Raw genomic sequence first — 19,693 nt, 5'->3', positions numbered from 1 at the left:
ATTGATGACATGGTCCAAATTCGTCCAATAGCTAAAGGATGCAACCCATCTAGCCAATGATTGTAAAGCACCAAGCATATATAGAGGCTACTTTCTAATCAATCAATTGCACTTTGAGTCCTATCATTGTGTGTATACTCTCTCTCTCTCTCTCTCTCTCTCCTCTTGCTTTTGGCATAAGCTAACCCTAATCACCATCTCTCTAATCCTAACCCTAACACCATGGTTAAGCAAAGGCTTCACCCTCCATAGTATAGTGCTAATCATTGGTGATTAGGGAGTATGCTTCTGCATCCACTAACCCATCAATTAGTAGTACCCGGCATCATTAGCATCAAGTACCCGTTAGCATGGTGGTTGGGATCGACATGCGGTGTCGTTTCTCTTTTCTCTTTCTCTTTGCGTCTCTCCCTCTCTTTCATTCAGTTCAGCTCAATTCTTTCAAATAAAGTAAAGTAACCCTTGTGTTTGTGCGGAGTACTAGATGCGAGCTAAATCCTTAAACACTTCCGTTGCACCTGACATTGGTATTAGAGCTCTGTGTGCATTGCACCTGACATTGGTATCGGAGCTCTGTGTGCGTTGCACGTGACATTGGTATGAAAGCTCTGTGTGTACTTCGGTTTTGCGAACTCAAGGGAAGAACCCCAAGTTACCCAAGTATCTCAAGGACACCAAGAACCCAAAGAATCTTCGTGTCGCGATCTGGGACTTATTAGACACTCCCACCCTTAGTCCATCGCGCATCGGGCGCGCTCCCGTCTTCATCGCTATGTCTATGAACGAAGATCGACATCGGATCCACAAGAGTCTAGATCTTGAGTACCGGGATCTACTTGCTTCCTATGCGGATACGGAAGGAGTAGGAGAAAGAATCCCTAACCCTCTTCTGCATTCACATTCTCATATAGTGTGCATCCAACTTCGGTCGACATGGAACCATTGGAAATACCTCCGAGCACCCTTACCTTTCATCTTCATTCGCAACGTTTTCACGACAGGACTATTCGAGTGGGCATACTTGCTTGCAAGGCAGAGTCAGCATCAAGGTTGGTATTCTGCGCCAATAGTAAGGCTACCTAGCAACTTGCATGGTCGGTGTTTACATAGCAACAATACCTACATCCATAGTATCCACAAGTTTGAAGGAGTTTCCATCGGCTTATGCATCCACGAGCATGAAAAGCATTCAACATCCGAAGTACAGGTGGAAGTTCAGCAGTTGTGCCTCACCTTTAACAGGGGGGGTGTCACGTGTGCACTTCACTTGTGCCACGTCGACAAGCTTTTGCTATAGTATAGCGTTAGTCTTAGCTTAGACCCTAGTCTAGCACCCTTGTGAGCCTCTAGAAGGACGTGCATGTTGAGGCCGGTCATAGTTGCATACCCTCTCTTGCACAATACCGCATTTTAGCATGCGCACTTAGCGGCATGTGAACCGCTTCTTAGCCTTGCATTTTATTAATAAGTGACTTTTTATCTTCTGGATTGTGGGGGCTCATTTGACACTGCTCTACCAGATTTTCAGGCTTGTATGGGCAGCATTGCCAGCACTAGGAGAAGTAGAAGAGGCAGGAGCAGCAAAAGGACCTACAGCCTCAGTGTTTGTAGGCCAGTACCTCAGCGTTTTCAGCCCAGAACAGCCAGCGATTTCAACCTATGATCGCCATCAGACTTCAGGCCATAGCCTCGTCATGGTTGCAGATACTAGCCATTGACATCGTTAGCGTTTCAGCATTCAGCCATAGCCTCGTCATCGTCGACACAGTACCCCATTGTCTAGCACCCCTTGTGTTCTGGCTTGGCTCTTGCCTAGCTCAGCATAGGGATCTCTAGTAGGTGCAGTACCCGAGTACCTTGAGTACCTGCAACACCCCTCAGTAGGAGCATTACCCCAGTACCCGTAGTACCCCTCAATACCCATTAGTACCTTTAGTACCCGCAATACCCCAATACCCCAGTAGCATCAAGTATCCATTAGCATCTCAACATCATCAGCATTTAGCATCATTGTATCAACATTTGTGCAAGTAATAAAGCAAGTAACTGCTTTGGCAACAAAGCAAGGGGGCCCTTGAGGGTGGTTGGGACTCGACATGGGGTGTCGTCTCTCTTTTCTCTCTCGCTTTGCGTCTCTCTTTCATTAACTTCAGTTCAGTTCTTTCAAGTGAAGTAAAGTAACCCTTGTGTTTTTGCGGAGTAATACTTCCACTGCACCTGACAGTTCTTGAGAGGAGTGGTATGCTTTCAAAAAAGCACACTATTGAAGCTCTCATACCACTGTGACGAGACGAGACCACGTGCCAATGGAAAAGAACAGATTGAACAAACTGCGGAGTACTAGATGCAAGCTAAATCCTTAAACACTTCTGTTGCACCTGACAGTTCTTGAGAGGAGTGGTATGCTTTCAGAAAAGCACACTATTGAAGCTCTCATACCACTGTGACGAGACGACACCACGTGCCAACTCAAAAGAACAGATTGAACCGACTTTTAGGCACTTTAATACATTGAATTGAAAGAGAGTCCACACAAGACATAGAGTGGCGGAGTTCCACCCCCAAAATGCAATGCTGTTGCGCCCCTTTCAGCATTTTTGTATATTGCTTCAGCAAGGTACAACACTTGTTGGTCTACTCCGCTTCACCTGCAGATAGAATGCCAGAGTGAAAGCCCACATGGCTTATTTAAAGGCCCCATGCCCCTGAAAGCAACTTACATGAAAAACAGTAATTCAAAAAGCTAGAGGTCCCAAAAGCCTAGCGTCCTTTGGGGCTGTCCGCACAGCATGCTACGCCACCACAATCGGCGCAAAATGCAGAAACAGCTGTACAACTTGCCACATCATCACCTCTCCACGCAATTGAGTGTTTGTGGGTGTCATACTTTATTTTTAAGGTTTTAGGCCCCTCGGCTGGTTCCATAAGGTTAGGGTATTTAATGCTAATCCATTTTTAATAATGAGGCCACTGAGCAAGAACGTGAAAGTTGGTGAAGACTTCTTCTTCTTCTGCTTCTGCTTCTGCTAGGGTTAAGGCTCCTCAGCCGGAATTTGCAGGTTGGCTAGGGCTAGTCTCAAGGCGTCCTAATCCTGTGAGTCTTCAATGGCTTGACATGTCAGCAGTTTGTGACAGAGAGATAGTCCCAGAGACAAATCACAAACTTCTTTAGACTAGCTACTATGCAAGCAGAGGAGCAGGCACCGCAACAAGATTTACAATCCACCTGCACCAGAGATACATTGATTGACCGAGCCCTTGAGCTTGGGAGATCCAGACGCTCACGACTACGAGAAGCATCATGACATCGATGGAGACTACAACAAACAATTGTGGACTACTTTACTAGAGCACAGAAGATACACTGTCAAAGTACTTACCATGGAGGAAATTGACGAGATTCGACACCGACCGATGTTGGACATCGTGGGACAGCGAGGACGATGATGATGTTTTTTTACCCTCCTTATCCCTCATGAGATTGTATCTTTGTTTTTTGCTAAACATGCCCGACCAATTTATTATAGTTGTTTAGTTTTTTTCTGGACATTTTATCAGATTTTTAGGAGATGTAACTTTTTGGGTGGAGATGTATCAACGAGAGCTCCAATTTCGATTTTGACGAGGGTGGGTTTGAGCACAACAGTCATAGCTATCTCTCTTTCATGCGCTTCCTCCCACCATCCCCAAGCTTTGTGGCCCTTGAGTTCATACTCGTAACTCATGGTCACCCAAGGTTTAATTTTTATGGTCTTGAGGTGACCAAGGGTGGGTTCCCACCCTCCCCACATCCTCAAGGCGCTCGGGGGGCCACTTCCAACACTCCCCATCTCTAATTCAAGGCAGCTCATAGTTGGCTTGACTGCATCATGATAGGTGATAGGCAAGGTTTCATGGGGATACACCTTAATACTCTTTTCGCACAAAAGGTTGCAAATTGGCTTTAAACTTCCCATCTTATCTCCATCTGCCAAAGTGATAGCGAGTGACTTTGAGGAGAACCTCGAGATTTTTCTATATATACTGAGGTAGACTGATATTCCTTTTGGGATCGTAAACTCACCCCAATTCTTGGGCTTTTTTCCTTCCAATGTGCGGGGCCCAGGCCATCCACCAATTGCTGGCAGTCTCCTTTAGATACATACTAACAAGACAGCTCGGATTCTCTTGTGAAATTACCTTTAGAGAAGGCAACTTCAAACTGCCTGATGAATGTGAGCTTTTTCCCTTTGCGATTTGAGTGCTGAGATGTCATGCATCCATCAGCCCTCTACGCTGATGCTGTCCAGTAATGGGGGCAGGATGGACGGCCAGGAGGGCCTGCCCCCAATCAGCGACATTGACGGAGGGGAGAAGTGTCGGCCAAAATGGGTGGCTTGTGGCTAAATTAGCAGTGTCTCTCTTGCCCAAACATACGAAAATGCATCTCCTTTTCTGTCTTTGTCCCTTTCCTGCAGAGCACACATACAGCCCCTAGGGCATGTTTACAGTCATCCGCGGCCTCTTTCAGAGCTGTTTTCGTCTCTTGCTCCTGTTTCTACAATTCTCTACTATTCTAGCTACGGCGGTAGAGAAAAACCTTCTAAAGAAGCAGAAGAGTTTCATAACGTTAGAGCATGGTTATTTATTTAGCTTCCATTCTCCTTCTCCCTGCAGCTTTGAGTCCTTGAGTGTATGACCATGGATTTGTCTTTGGCAATATTTCCAAGCAATGGATTTATTGGTTTGCGAAGTTTTTGAAGCCTTTGTAACTTGATGCAGATCACGGAAGTGCTCAACATGATGGTCCTCTGTGTTTTGAGAATCTATGAAACTCATTTGGAAGGAAGAGGGCTGGATAGATGAAATCCAGGCCTTAGAATTCATCTATCTGGCCCTCACAAGGGAGTCAATTTTTCCATTAATCTGGCCTTCAGAAAGGGGGTCATTCTCTCAGTTTCTGGTTTTTTGATTATCATGGGTGGTTAATTTTCTTTGTTGGTTTTTCAACTGCCATAAAATCAAGTAAGCTTTTAACTGCCATAGAATTAAGTAAGCTCTCAGCATTATCTCAGGGCCCCAATTACGTGACATGTTTTGCATTCAAGTCATCTGGATTGGGCTTGTCTGCATGCCTTTTTCAAACATTCCCAACCACACTATCAGCATTATACATATTTAAGTTGTTCTCAGGCTTATCGTTAATTCTCATTTTGATATTGGTCTCTTTTCTAACTTCATGCCTCTAAACACCATCTGGTATGTTTACTATGCCATCGGAGCATGGGCCCTCAAGTTGGAGTCGTTTGTCCATTAGGTGCTCTTTTTGTCTTAAACCCTGCTTGTTTCCACTTGCACCTTGCTCTGCACTTCATTTAACAATTTAGAGACCCATAATTCTTCATGCGAGCAAAAGAACTACATTAAATGCAGTCCAATGGTCTGACTGTTGTGAGACTTGAAAATGGTATTTTTTGAGTGCTTGCTTGTGTATTGTGAAGTGCATTCTTGGTTTGAGGAGTTGAAAATGATACAACGTCTGCTGCGATGACTGGAAGTGCCAGCTCCCCAGGATCTATAAAATGTGGCTTTGAATGTTGTTGTGTCTTGGTACCATGTTATGGCTTTGTTTTTTGGGTTGGTTACGTTTTTTAATCATAAGAGAAATTTTAGAGAGAACTTTGTTTCTGATTCTTTATTTACTTGATGTACAAGGGAATGACTCCAGATCGGGTGACTTATACAACACTCATGAAGGCGTACATCAAGGCTGAGCAATTTGATACGGTATGTTATAAAAATCTTTTGTAGCTTGTTAGTCAATTCTCCTAGTTAGCATATTTAGTAGTGTCAGCTTGAACCTGGTAAGGTTGTGTTTGAATAAATCGGAGGCGCAACTTAGTATATAGAAACTTGGAGGGTTTTCGTCGTAGTAGGGCCTTCCAATAGGCTAGGATTCGAATTCTTAGGAGACTAGCAAATCAAATTGTTCAGGCAATTGGTGACCTTGCTTTGTCTTTTGTTTATTCTTTGAATTTAAACATAGGTACAATTCTTAATCTGGTCAAGCAAGCAAATTTTTCTTCGAAGTGTCAAGCAGATTTGGTGATTGCATGATGACATGAAGGCATCTACATGCATGGTCAATGAGCACTAAGCACATCATGGAGTTTGAAAAAGACTAACATGTCCGGTATGGCCATCATGGATAGTGAGGGGTGCCGCTCCCTCAGAAGGACCTGCTGCCCTGATGCAAACAATGTATTCAAAGAAGTAGACTGGCTCCCCATCAATCTGCTCAGAGGGCCACTGCCACGCATCAGGATTTCATATCAGCTTTGGCAAGGGGACGGCATCCAGAATCCATAATCTCCAAAGAGCTGCCTCCTTTTTGTGGAAAACAGGATCATTACAAGATAGCTTGCGAACGAATCCACTACAAGAATAGGTTGCTGGTGAAAGTCTGGTCGCTTGTCAAGCAGTGCAACATCTTGAAAGGCAAGTCATAAATGATGACCATGATGACTAGTCTGAGCAATTGAGAAAACAAGAGTCTCACGAGAGTGACAATCGATTCGCAGGAGGGGGCAAACAACGCCCACCACCCCTCATGAGAAGGCAATGTGTCTGTCCTCTAATGGTGGTGTGCCAATCAAAAGAAAAAACAACATCAATCTCTAGCATACGAGTAGCAACACCATGTCGGATTCCATGTACACTGCCATTGAAATCCACATCTAGCAAAGAAGCCTCGCACCAGCTATGTAGAGCATAGTTACAGGGAATGGCCGTTTTTAGGTCCCCGTTCCCCATTCCCATTCTAAGTTCCCGTTCCGAATCCCGGTTCCATGTTTCAAACGTGAATATCCGTAACAAGGAATGACATTTCATGGGAGTTGCTATTCCACGTTCCCCGTTTTGATTTCTCGTTCCCGGTAACCATGATGTAGAGATGCTATCGGACCACACCGTCTAGCCTAATCAATGTGAGTCCTCTAGCCAAACTATTGTCCTTCTTGGACTTTCACATATGCATTCCGTATCAAGAGTTGCCTCTCAAGGTCCTCCCAAGTATTGTGATCTCTATCGAATCAATGCAGGACGCATAGTCAACCATATCCTCAACAAGCAACACATGAAAGGTGATATTTCCGTAACAATGAAAGTAACCATTGTCTATTGACCCAAACTGATGAACAGCATAAGCTAAGGTGTTAAGAGTGTAGTTTCCTGTCTGGTGGTGGCGTTTGTATGTCCCAGGAACAATTAGGGAGTGAGGGTTGTTTTGTGGGTGTGCCTTTTACTTGAGGTAGACGTACCTTTTTGGTGGTGCATTCCATAGTGTTGCCCACCCAATAGGCTTCCCTGATGGGGGACCGGGTCCTAGAGTTTCCCGGATCAGAGTCTCTAGTATTATGCAGTTTTGCTATTAAATGTGTGTAGTAGGTCTTTTATAGTGAGTGTTCACATTCTAGCATTTAGGCTAAATTCTCTCTCTAGAGCAGTTTGTAGCGTTTTCTCTCTCCTCTCTCTAGCGTTTTTTCTCTCTGTATCCCTCTTGCCAACGATTTCTCTTCTCTCTCTGTTTTGACACCCTACATGCCAAGCTTGCTTGCGGTTTGTACACGTGCTTGTTCGGTGGGCAGTAACTGTAGGTCTTCGAGGAGATCTTTTTCGTGATAGATTCGAGATTTGGATGCCCGGTCCCGAGTGTGAGAGCGCGTGCGCGGAAGTGTGAGAGAGGGGAGAGAGAGAGAGAGACAATAGACCACAAACGACCCAACAAGATATAAATCAAGTATGAGGGCGCACGGACAAAGTGGGCAGTGGGACAATGCATAGAAAATGCATATGCAAAGGGTGGCCATCACAGTAGCCATACATGCATGCCCTAGACCTGTGAAGCAGCAGAGTGGTGTAAGCTAAACAAACTGCGTGAAGCCGAAGATGTGAGGCAAATGATGAAGATGTTTGCTGTGATGTCCACTAAAGGACAATACTCCGGTGAACTCCACGAGTGTAGCAGCAGTTTGGGGTGTCACGACCGCCGAGAGGTCTCCTAGGAAAATGCCGTCACGAGCAGTGTAGCAAACTGCTGTACTCCGCCAATACAAGGTGAAGGTATTATGTGAAGGTCTCGAACTGAGTGTGAAAAGGACTCCTTGTCGTAAAAGAAGTGCCAATACACCTGCAAGTGTCTTGCCCAATAGGATCTGTGGTGTCTATAGTAAAACCGTCTCGAGAAAATGGGGAAGCCCAGGAACCGTCACGAGGATGACTGCAAGCCTATCAATGCATGAACCTGTAACCCAGGGTGGCCAGGTGGCTAAGCTGTGTAAAACTCCAGGAAGGCCAGATGTAGCAATGTGCGCTATAAATGTCCTCTGAAACAAGGAAAGCGAGACTAAACAGTCTACACTCTAGAAGCTACCGTAAGTTGCAGCAGTCACCGAGAGACTGCATGGACCACCACCGGATGGTGTCCTGTCAGTAGGTAGGTTAATCCAAGATGAGGGGAAAGCAAGACTCAAAAGTCTGTGCTGTGAAGTGAAGTGGCCAGACCAAGATGTCTGTGCCGTCTGGCCTGTATCTCTTGCCTCCAATCCTTCGGTGTCAACCAAAACAGAATCCACGCCAACAACGCCACCAAACCGCATCTCGGTGCGGCTCTCAATGTGAATGAGCTAGGAGTGGCCTACTGTTGAGGTTGGGAGATAAGTCTGCTGCAAGGTTACCGAGGGTGAATGTAAGCAACTTTGAAGGTAGCAATCCAAACGATCAAGAGTGTAGAAGAGTAACTCCACTACCATCCAAGCCAATCTCCGGGTGACTCCGGATGTAGTCGCGGGATGCCTGATCTCCCGCATCTCACAGGTAAACTCTTCAAGAGTGTCCAAAGCATTGAAGTCCCACTCCAGTCTGTAGATGCAAGCAATGAACCTGCTCAAGAAGAGATCCAAGAGCCTCTCCCTAAGTCCATGTAGATGCTCTTGTGTAAGCAAGTGATCTCACGTGTCGAGGTCAAGTGATAAGTGTTTGTCCACCAAAGATGGTGGTGTAATCCCATATGCCATGAGCATGGCCATATCTCGTGTGAACTCCTCTGATGAGTGCATAGATGTGTCCATAGCAAACCACAAGACACCACCCCCTCGGTAGTGCGCAACCGCCGAATGATGGCTGGAATGAATGGATCTCCCAAGGATCGTACGTATGTAGATGATCAAGTGGAGGTCAAAGATACCGTGTACTGAGCAGCAGTCACACTGAGACACCGCATGGACCACCATCGGACGGTGTCCTGATAGGAGGTAACTTCATCCTCTGTGAAAAACACAAGCCAAGATGCTACCGTTCCCCTAAAACACAACTGCGAGGTGATGAAAACGCTGCTGTCCAGTGATTTTCAGCGTGCTCGTATGCTCCTGGCAGGGTCCAGAGCGGTGTAGAGGGTGTGGAGTGAAACCGGCCCGTGGGGCGGTAGGCGTTGGCTTTCACCTGGAATTCTTTACTTTAGACACACACAGAGTACTTTGCAAAGGTAACTTGTAACGGGGATTAACACCTAAGTACACACACGGCTCTGAAGCTAGAATGCTCCGAGCAAACGCCGACAACCTGTAGGCCCCAAAATTGGCACCCCTTTCGGTATTTCTTTATTCTTTAACATAGGGAATAAAACCTGTGATCTCCTACAAGCTACCCCTCACAATCTAGGCTAAGAAACACCTGTTCAGGCCCGATTTCGGCAGCATAACTGTACTAGGACGCTTCATAGTCAGTATCCCCACGCAATGGGTGACTTTCCCGACGCATACAAACACTTTGCAAAACCTGGCGAGAATCTGCAGCACGCTGAATTCTCCCCAAAAATGCACCAGTTCACGTGTACAGCGGTCCCCTCGCGTCCCCGAACCTCCTGGGGGTATTAGGGTCCGTTTAGGGCCGAAACCCTAAACCTGCAAAAATACACAGCAGGCTGCAATTCCCTGTTTTGGGCTCCGTTTCGCGTGCCGGTCGCATCTGTAGCAAGACCTCGAGCTCCCGCACCTGTAGGGCTACTTGCCCTTTGAATCGGACGAGATTTCTGACGTAAAACCTCTCCGAATTCACTTGTACCTGCGGGGGATTAGCCGCTAGCTAATCCAGTACCTGCGCAAGAGGCTCTTGCCTCGGCAATCGCGCATGAACCCACATAACTGTACATTGGTCAAATGAAAAGCCCACTAGTGGGGCATAACATACTGCTCGTAGGGGGGAGAGAGGGTAGTGCGTAGCGTGCAGGGCATCACTTCTGGCACCGCACTGTACATAAGGGGGAAAGGAAGCACTCCATAGCTCTTAACCTGTGAGACAGATAGCAAATGACGCCTCTCCCAGCATCAAATTCAGCGCCAACTCTTCTTGCATGAGGAATGTGCACCAAAGTGTGCCACTTGGCGCATTTACAAGCATTTTCCCGTTTCGTGTTTGCTGCTTAAAAATCTCCCGACTGTTCGCCCAGTTGACTTCGCGGGAGAGTTGTAAAATGTTTCGCTAGTCATACCGGAGGTAATGACGCGAACACATTTCCCGGCCCAAAATAGCAGTTCCCTAAATTTTAGGAAACGATTCTGTTGGGCTCCCTGTGGTCATCTGACCATCTATCCTCATTGGGACCGCATCCAAAAGTGCAATGTGGCCCAACTGTCAGATGCTTTCTGTTGGTAGTCACACCTTGACTTTAGGCCTTTATTGAGTTCACTTCCTAGTATCTACCAACTTGCTAAGTGCGACGGGGGGACCTAGATGATCTTGCTTTGAGCCTAGACATCCTCTTACCATACGAATTCGAGTGCCGACCACTACCCATCTGCGGGTGAAACTACCATTCACATTGGCTATACAATGTCCGACCGTTTGCTACTTCAAGGAGAGGGTCTCAAAAATAAAGCAAAACCCATTGGAAAGAAACCAACAACTAAAGTTAGCAGTTGCCATGTCCTCGTGACATAGTTAACAGTTGCCACGTCCCTGTGACATGGGGAGGGTTTATCTTTGTGTGCACAGCCGTCGGAGGGCTGGAAACAGAAGAAAAGTAGCAGGTATGTATGGCTGAAATCTGTAGCAGATAAAGAGGATTCTCGCCGGCAATGCACCGGATGCAAAACCGGGAAGAAAGGCAAGATCCGAATGGGTATGGCTAGCGCTCCCCCTTTGTTGCATAAACGCTGCCCTGCTGTTCTGAAAACGCAGGTGGAGTAGAGGGTTTTCCGGCAATTGAAATGTCCCAGAAGTGTAACGCTGGCAGCCACAATGTGATCGTCAGGTGTAGGAGCCAAAAACGCATGTGGAGAAGCCTCAGAGAAGGTCCTTCTCGATGAAAACTCTCCAAGTTCGATCGCGTGGCTGGCTTTTGCAAAACGCTGGCAGATCTGCAGAAAACTCTGGGTGATTTTATCCTTTGGGAGGAGAACTAGATGCGGAAGATGCACTCGGACCATGGAGAGCCTGAAGCTGCTGATACCATGTGAGAGAGAGAGAGAGAGAGAGAGAGAGAGAGAGAGAGAGAGAGAGAGAGAGAGAGAGAGAGAGAGTAGATCACAAACGCAAGATATGGTGAAGAGGGGGCGATTAGCCCCCCATGAGTACCATGGGCAGAAGACCCAATACACAATCAGATGATGGAAGTGTGTACCCCCCCTGCCCCCATAAATAGGTGCCCCAGGGGAGGTAGGGCAATGCTTGGAAAAATCTCCCACAACCCAACAAGAAATAAATATGAAGTATGAGGGTGCCCGGACAAAGTGGCCGGCCGGCCCATAAGTGGGCGGCCGAACAATGCAGAGAAAATGCATATGCAAAGGGTGGCCATCCCGGAGGCACACTAGCCGTACATGCATGCCCTAGACCTGTGAAGGAGCAGAGTGGTGTAAGTCTTAACACCGAGAGGAGGTTTCTCGTTGTTGGAGACGACATCATATTAGAGCCATGGTGTGCTCTCGAGTTGGATTGGTGATCTATGCCAGTTTTTGGTGCTGAGTTTTCGCAAACGAAAAGTGATTGTTTACTGTTGTTCTACTGTGTTTCACTGATTTGGGATTGATTTTGATTGTAGCCGGCAGATTTAAGGGTTTCCCTTCCTCTACCTCGACCTAGTCTATTCACATGCCCAAGTTCTTGCATGATGGAGAGGAGTGACGATTCTGATGGTCACTTGGTCCATGATGAAAAAGTGCGATGAGAGGAAGTTTAGGATGGAGCTTTTGTCAATTATGGTATTCTGTCAACCAAGAGTGGGGAGATTGGTCCTAGTTCTACTCCGGCGTAGGTGATCAACCAATCAAGATACCCACCCTTCCTACTTTTTCCTCGGATCGACAATTGAATGGCGATAACTATGCCATTTGGAAAGTGACCATGATGGCGGTCTTCGACTCTTACGAGCTTGAAGGAGCCTAAGGATCTTGTAGAAGTGAAGTTATGGGAGCGTGTCAATGCTCGAATCCGGTCATTTATCATTCTCAATAGTAACGATTCTTCATCTGTTACATCCGATTGATGAAAGACCGAAGCTAATTTGGGATCAGCTTTCATCTTTATATGATCAAGTCTTTTTGATGAAGAGAATAGCTTTGGAGGTGCAGTGAGGACCTTGGATGCGAAGCCCTCATCCATGAGGGATCACATTAACGAGATGCAAGAACTCCAACAAGAGATACTTCATAGATGTTTCTCATTTTCGGATATTTGGGAGCGATGCATACATCCATGTACCGAAGGGGTAGAGGGGGAAGTTTGAACCCAAGTCCAAATGAATGTTCTTTGTTGAATACATAAGTCTTTTGGAGGGATATTGACTCTATGATCCGGTGAAGAAGGTCGTTGTACTCAGCTTTGATGTGGTTTTCGACGAGCATATTCCTTGAAAGGGGTCTTTCGCTCCCAAGTCTTCCACGACAACTGTAGATTTGCTGATATTTGGAGATCTTGACGACGATGTTTCTCTTGAGGTTGATGAAACCTCTTCTCTTATTTTGGTCCCTCATGCAGATTTGTTGGTACTTAGAGATCGCAACGACGATATTCCTCGAGGTTGATGAACCCTCTTCTCCTATTCTTGTCCCTCAGGCTACGAGGAGATTGCACTGATTCCAAATGATACATATGACAGTGGTCCTCACCATTTTGCAAAGGTAGAGCCAGACATACTAGTAGCTTCTTCTGTAGGGAGCAAGTTAAACACGGTATCGAAGTGGCTATTGGTGGAGACATTGCGAGATGCAGCTACTTGAGATTTTCCATGGGATTGGCATGATGCCTGTATGACGCGACATTCTCAGCAACTTAGGATTGCTAAGACAGGTGGGACTTTACTATAGGTGAACTATACTTTGAAAGGTTGATGTCTACAACGATCAAGGACAAAGATCCTCTGACAATTGAGGAGACACTTTCATAACCAAAGTGGATGTTGGCCATGGAGAAAGAGCTTGATTCCATAACGAAGAATTGCACTTGGGTGTTGGTTCTACAGCTTGCCAAGCGGAAGGTGATTGGTGTCAAATGGTCTACAAGACCAAGTACAAATCTGATGGTTCTTTGGATAAGCGCAAGGCATGATTCGTTGCGAAGGGCTTCTCTCAGAGACATGGTGTGGACTATGACGAGACCTTTGCATCGACTGCCAGGATGGCGACCATTCAGACTGTTTTTGCCCTTGCTGCCTTTTTCGAGTGGACCGTTTACCAAATGGATGTAGTTTTGGTTTTTCTCAATGGTGGCATAGAGAAGGAGGTATATGTGGAGCAACTTCCAGGGTTCTTGGATCGAGATTTTAGTGACATGGTTTGCAGGTTGTGGAAGGCTCTCTATGGCCTGAAGCAAGCCTCCTCGACCGTGGTACATGTAGACAAATTGCTCATCCTACGACACTCCTTTCGACGTCCTTTTGCAAACCTAAATTTGTATACTTATAGTGACGGAGGATTGGTGACTCTTATTCTCCTTTATGTGGATGATCTTGTGATTACAAGTAGCCATATTGAGCCATCCGTAGTACTATGGAGACCTTGGCTAAGGAGTTTGCGATGACAGATCTCGGCTTGCTTCATCACTTTCTTGGATTGGAGATACGACAGACCATGGCTAAGCAAATTGAGATGACAGATCTCGGATTGCTTCATTACTTCCTTCAATTTCTCTTTCTAGAGCAAATTGCAACGTTTCTCTGTCCTCTCTCTTGAGTTTTCGTACCAACGTTTTTCTCCTCTACCCCTCTTGCCAACAATCTCTCTTCTCTCTCCTAGTGCCCCATTTTCTCTATGTTCTGACACCTCGTAGGGCAAGCTTGCTTGCGGTTTGTGCACCCTTGTCGGTTCAGTTAGCGGTACACAATACGAGGTCGTCTACGAGGAGATATGTCGCGATAGATCCGAGATCCATTGGCTGCCCGATTCCCAAAGAAGGTTTGCTCGCGGTTGTAGACGAGATCACCACCCGATTGACCCTTCTCCGTTGCTCCTTTGACAAAGGCATGGTATAGAAATTGCTTTCAAGCCTTGGTCCCAATTCTAGGTCGCGTGTCTCTAGAGCCATTCAAGGCACCCCATAGAAAATGCACACCAAGTGACATAGCCCGGTCATGACTCTAGGGTGCAAGGTGGAAAGGTATGTAAGGTACGGGTCGGATCATGTACGTATGGAACGTACTTAAGGGACGGTCCTCGGTTAAGGTACGTAAGCAGTACGTACCATTGGTAAACAAGACTAACTTACAAAACATTCCATTGCGTAATTAGAGAATAAGTGTCTAGACTCTACACAAAGAGAGATTACACTCTATTTTCACACAATGACCAGCATTATTAAAACACACTTCGAAATTTAGACAAGACGTGAATCATGCGATTTGTCATAAATCTGTCAAACTCAATGCTCATAAACAAATTGTCGAAAAATCATAACATCGTAATCAGATCATAGATGGCAGAAACAAATCCACATGGCACATGCCACAAACAAAATAAAAGTTTGCTGAATATAAAATTGAGCTGCCAGCAACAAAATAAAAGTCTGTTGTATGTAAAATTCAGCAATACAGCAACAAAATAAAATTGTAAAACTCTCAAGCCATTTGTCGCAGACTCACAAGTATCAAAACTCGTCATCTAATAATGACTGATTATTAGATGAAGAAGCAAACGTTATACTATTGGACTTCCATCACCTTCAGAGGAGTAATGTTTATCCAAACAAGTTGCTACAATGCAAGAACTTATGGACCATGTCGGATTCTCATGAAACTCCAACACAAAGGCCAGGTTTGACGGCACAAGTTACAACAACGAGATTCTATTGCAAGAAGGCCGATGTTTTGGATGCTTTCAAACAGGACATAATTTTGTACATGCCCTCAGAGAGCAGATAGACCTTTCGAGCAAACTTCTGCTTAGACAACAAGTAGAACCCCAAGAGAACCTCCTGCTAAAAGAGCTAAAATTGCGGTTGGACTTGTTCCCAACGTTTATGGCATAAATCTTGCAAGTTCCAATGAACCGTGCAAAGCATTTGGAAAAATCAACGGCTTAAAGGCACTTATCTTCTTTGACCCGGCAGCTACCAAGAATTTCATCCGTCCAGACTTCCTTAAGCAGATGGACTTCGAATATGACCAATTTGCTGGAGACCTTGAAGTTGAGTTAGTCACATGGCAAACTCGAAAGATCTTATGCCTCATTGGTTCTTTTTCGGTCACTATCCAATGGTACCATGGAAAGGCAGATTTCCCCATCATGAAGTTTGGCAATTGCGACGCTCTTTTGGGCATGCCTTGGCAGTACAAGAATGGTGCGACCATCCAGATGTGGAAAGTATCATCAATTTGATGTAGAAAGACAAGCCAGTTGTCCTTAAAGTTCGACTTATAGCGACAAATTTTTATGTATTTAGATACTTGTTTGAAATAGAATTTGTTTTGAACTTGTTTTGGTGTCGATTTGAGATTGCTTGATTCTAGTTTTGAAGCTAGTTTTTTCACTTTTTGAAAAAACCTTTTGGATACTCGTGGCTCCGGCTTTCTTGGGAGGAGTATTCAAGAGGAAATTGTGATTGAAAAGTCGTACTTTACTTATGGCTCGGGTTTTTTGGGGAGGAGTATTGAAGAGCAAGTTGGCTGCGGTTGGGGGACATTTACTTGTACTTTCAAAACCTCCAAGCTGCGGTCTGGGGAGCGCTTGGTTGTAAAAGCATCTATATCTTGTGGCCTGGACCTTTTCAGGCTATTTGCGTGTAAGGTGCAACGGAACTGAATGTTGATCTTGCTCAAGATTAGTGCTCCGAACTGTGCTCAAGGGTTCCTTTTACTTATGGAAGGGAGAGCATTCCGTTCCTTTAGTGAGGAGAGAGTACAATGATCACAAACAAAGTGAATGCTATTGTGAATGAAGGTGCTGAGACACACACACACAGAGAGAGAGAGAGAGAGAGAGAGAGAGAGAGAGAGAGAGAGAGAGAAGAATACGACACCAGACGGTTCTCAAACCCTCCTCCAAGGGCCTCCCTCTCTATGGCGAGAGAGGTCTATGCTATTGATTGCACCATAGTTACAGGGAATGGCCATTTTCAGGTCCCCGTTCCCCGTTCCCATCCCAATTTCCCGTTCCGGATCCCTGTTCCGTGTTTCAAACGTGAGTATCCGAAACATGGAATGGCATTTCATGCATGTTGCCGTTCCCCATTCCCTGTTCCGATTTCCCGTTCTGGGTAACTATGGATGGCACAAATCTCGTACAATGGTCTAGATGCAATGGACTTGCCGACGATGTCGAGTCTCGACGACAATGATGACGAGGACGAGGACGGGCTGAAATCTGAAAACGCTAGGGCTGAATTGCTGAAATCTGCAAAACGCTGATTTTCTGTTGATCTCTGACACTGTTGGCGAGGACGGCCATGGCGACGACACGACGACGATGCGATGAAAACGCAGATGCTGAAATCTGCGGACAGCGGGCTGAATCTGAAATCGTTGGCCGACTCGACGGTACGGCGAGGATCTACTACGGGTAGGTGAGATCTGCGAGGCTAGGGGCTTGATCCGTTGTGTCTAAGTGCTGAAAACTGAAAACGTTGATGTGCTGTGCTGATATGACGTTGGAATCTGCAAACGCTAGGCAGAATCTGCAAAATGAAAACGCCAGGCTGATCTGTAGTAAAAACGCTAGGCTGACTCTGTTGATGAAAACGCTAGGTTGAATCTGCTTCTGTTGGCTGGAAAGGCTAGGGCCTCCTGCCGGTCTTGTTGAGAAGGTGCAGTACAAGCTGCTGGAACTTCTTTTGCGAGAAAGTGCTAGCGCTAGGTTTCTTTTATACTGCCTTAGCAATTTGCCCTACTCACTTTTCCAATAAAGTCACTTATTAAATAATAAGTGAAAAATGAGTAAATAGGGAAAATGGGTTCTATGCACTCTAAAATGCTCATGATGGGTATTGAATGTCATGCTGATGATCATACTGTGTGCAACCAGAGGATATGCAACTACTCCAAGTGCTTGGACATGCATGGCTTGCGCTTAGGCTCACAAACGTGCTAGAAAACTTTCTAAGCTGACCTGAACCCTAGACTTGAGATAGCTTGTCCACATGCACATAGGGTTAGACGTGTATGTGACATCCCCTCCTTTTCAAAGTGAGATACTAGTACCGAGTTGTATGTCGTCAAGGGAGAGCGCCAACAACTCTTGCAATCGTGCGAAGAACTCTTCGTGGGTTGTGCGATACTTGAACTTCGTGAAGGTCTGCAATACTTGCTTCTTTGGGCCGCGCCGAAAGCAACACAAAGGGATCTGTTGTGGCTTCAATGTTACAACTGCGTCTATGGTCGTGGATCCACCTTCATCAAGAATCTCCGAGGAGGAAAATTTTTGAAACTACTTTCAACACAAAATCATAATCATACCCATTTCATGTACAATAACTGGAAAAACATTAGTCTTCTTAAAAGACTGTGCAAAAAATCACATCTTTATCATGCAAAAAATGCGTGTCGCACTGTAGAAAAGAAATGATTGAGAGTCTCCTTTTTTGGTTTTTTTCGTGTTTCTTTTTATGCGTCTTTTCTTGTTCTTTGTCATGCAACAAATCATGCTTCTCTAGAATGAGACTATGTGTTTTAACCTCGTCCAAAACATGAGAGTGAGAGATTAGTGACAATGTAATCTTAGTGTTATGAAGAAACACAAGAGGTGCTCCTTTGACTGCGAGACTGAGAGTGTTTTCTTTCCAACAAACTTGTGGATTATGACCTTTAAACCACTTAATGCCAAGAATCAAATCGTACCCTGAGAGAGGAGAAATCACAAACTTTCGACTAAAACTGATATTTTGAATGGACATGGTCACATTAGGACATTCATGCATAAACAAATAGTGCATGCCGGAAGCAAACCCAGAAGCCGCAATGGGATCAACGGATCGAGCTTCTAGACGTGCGCTCTTCATGAGAGTCGCTAATCACATCATGCATACTACCAGAATCAAAGAAGACCACAATGCGTTGACTATTCACATAACCATAAGAATGCATGAGAGATGCACCGGCATGATCAACTTGGGACACATTAGAGTGCTCTCTGATTGCATGAATAGAAGATGTGAATTTTGTGGGTTCTTTAGGTGCGTTCTTAAGACAATCTCGTCCTATGTGACCCTTAGTGTGATAGTGATAACATCGACCTTCCTTAGCATAAATAACTTGGTCTGTTGACGTTATGTATCCTCCTATAATTCCTTGTGCAGCTTTTTCATATGGGGTGAGCTTAGGTTTAGCAAGTGTGTTAGCTTTACCCTTAGATTCATTTTGAGATTTCTTTTCCGAAGGAATAGAGAAAGATTGGCTAGAAGAGTTACCATTCTTACCGTTCTGTGGGTTGTGAGGAGTGTGAGAGGGACTGTGAGAAGACTTGTTCTCCTTAGGCTTTCCTTTGTTGTGCTTCATCTCTTGTGCAAGAGCAGTCGCTACCGCCTTTGTTGAGATCTATGGGGTCGAGGACTTCGACATCAAACCTAATATACTCGTCCAACCCGAAAATAAAAGCCTCTTTGCGCTTCGCATCCGACTTGCGTAATTGGGTGCCAAGTTGCAAAACACGGTTAGAAAAGGACACGACTGGGGTACCATTTTGCTTGAGATTGCGCCAATCTTCCTTAACCGCGCTAGGTACTGAGATGGCATGAACCGAGCCTTGAGCTTGTCTTGGAAGTCGGCCCATTTGAAAGAAAATGGAATGCCTTCCTCGGCTTCCTCTAGGTGCGCGACCAACTGTGCCTCTTGCCACACTTGATACCAATTAATGGCGTCACCCGCAAGATACATGGCTGCCATCAAAACTTTGCTGTTTCCTGTTTTCTTAGTTGTCGCAAAGTAATCATTAAATTGATGCAACCAAGAATGAAAAACATTATCATCCATCTTACTGTCATACCTACTGAACATCAACTTCTCAGTGATGGGGTTGTTGGAATCCGCTTCTCGACTTGTGCTACTTGATGATTCGCCCACGTCCTTGAGTGGCTCGGACTTCGAGATGAGTACATGACCAACGCTTGCATGCGTTGGTCTCTTTGTGCCTCACGTTCTAATTCCAAGGCCGCTCGTCTGTCTTCGGCGGCTATGTGTTGGGCTTCGCGTGCTTGCTCACGCTCAAGCTCAATAGTTGCCTTTCTTTCTTCGGCC

The 19,693-nt window shown here is 45.5% G+C and overlaps 1 protein-coding gene across 6 annotated transcripts in view; it reads left to right on the top strand.

The window, feature by feature from the left end:
• LOC147458465 (uncharacterized) overlaps positions 1-19,693 on the top strand; it is a 106,952-nt gene that overhangs the window by 30,668 nt on the left and 56,591 nt on the right. For all 6 annotated transcript variants that reach the window (XM_086513090.1, XM_086513087.1, XM_086513088.1 and 3 more), the window contains exon 3: positions 5,695-5,766. In XM_086513090.1, the coding sequence (XP_086369216.1) occupies positions 5,695-5,766 (72 nt within the window). The remainder of the gene's footprint in view (positions 1-5,694; positions 5,767-19,693) is intronic.

Source organism: Adiantum capillus-veneris, chromosome 5 (assembly GCF_014529385.1).
Source record: "Adiantum capillus-veneris isolate H3 chromosome 5, ASM1452938v2, whole genome shotgun sequence".
NCBI classification, from domain to species: Eukaryota; Viridiplantae; Streptophyta; class Polypodiopsida; order Polypodiales; family Pteridaceae; genus Adiantum; species Adiantum capillus-veneris.
Note: the sequence above shows the minus strand (reverse complement) of the source record. Positions and strands in the feature narration are given on the sequence as shown.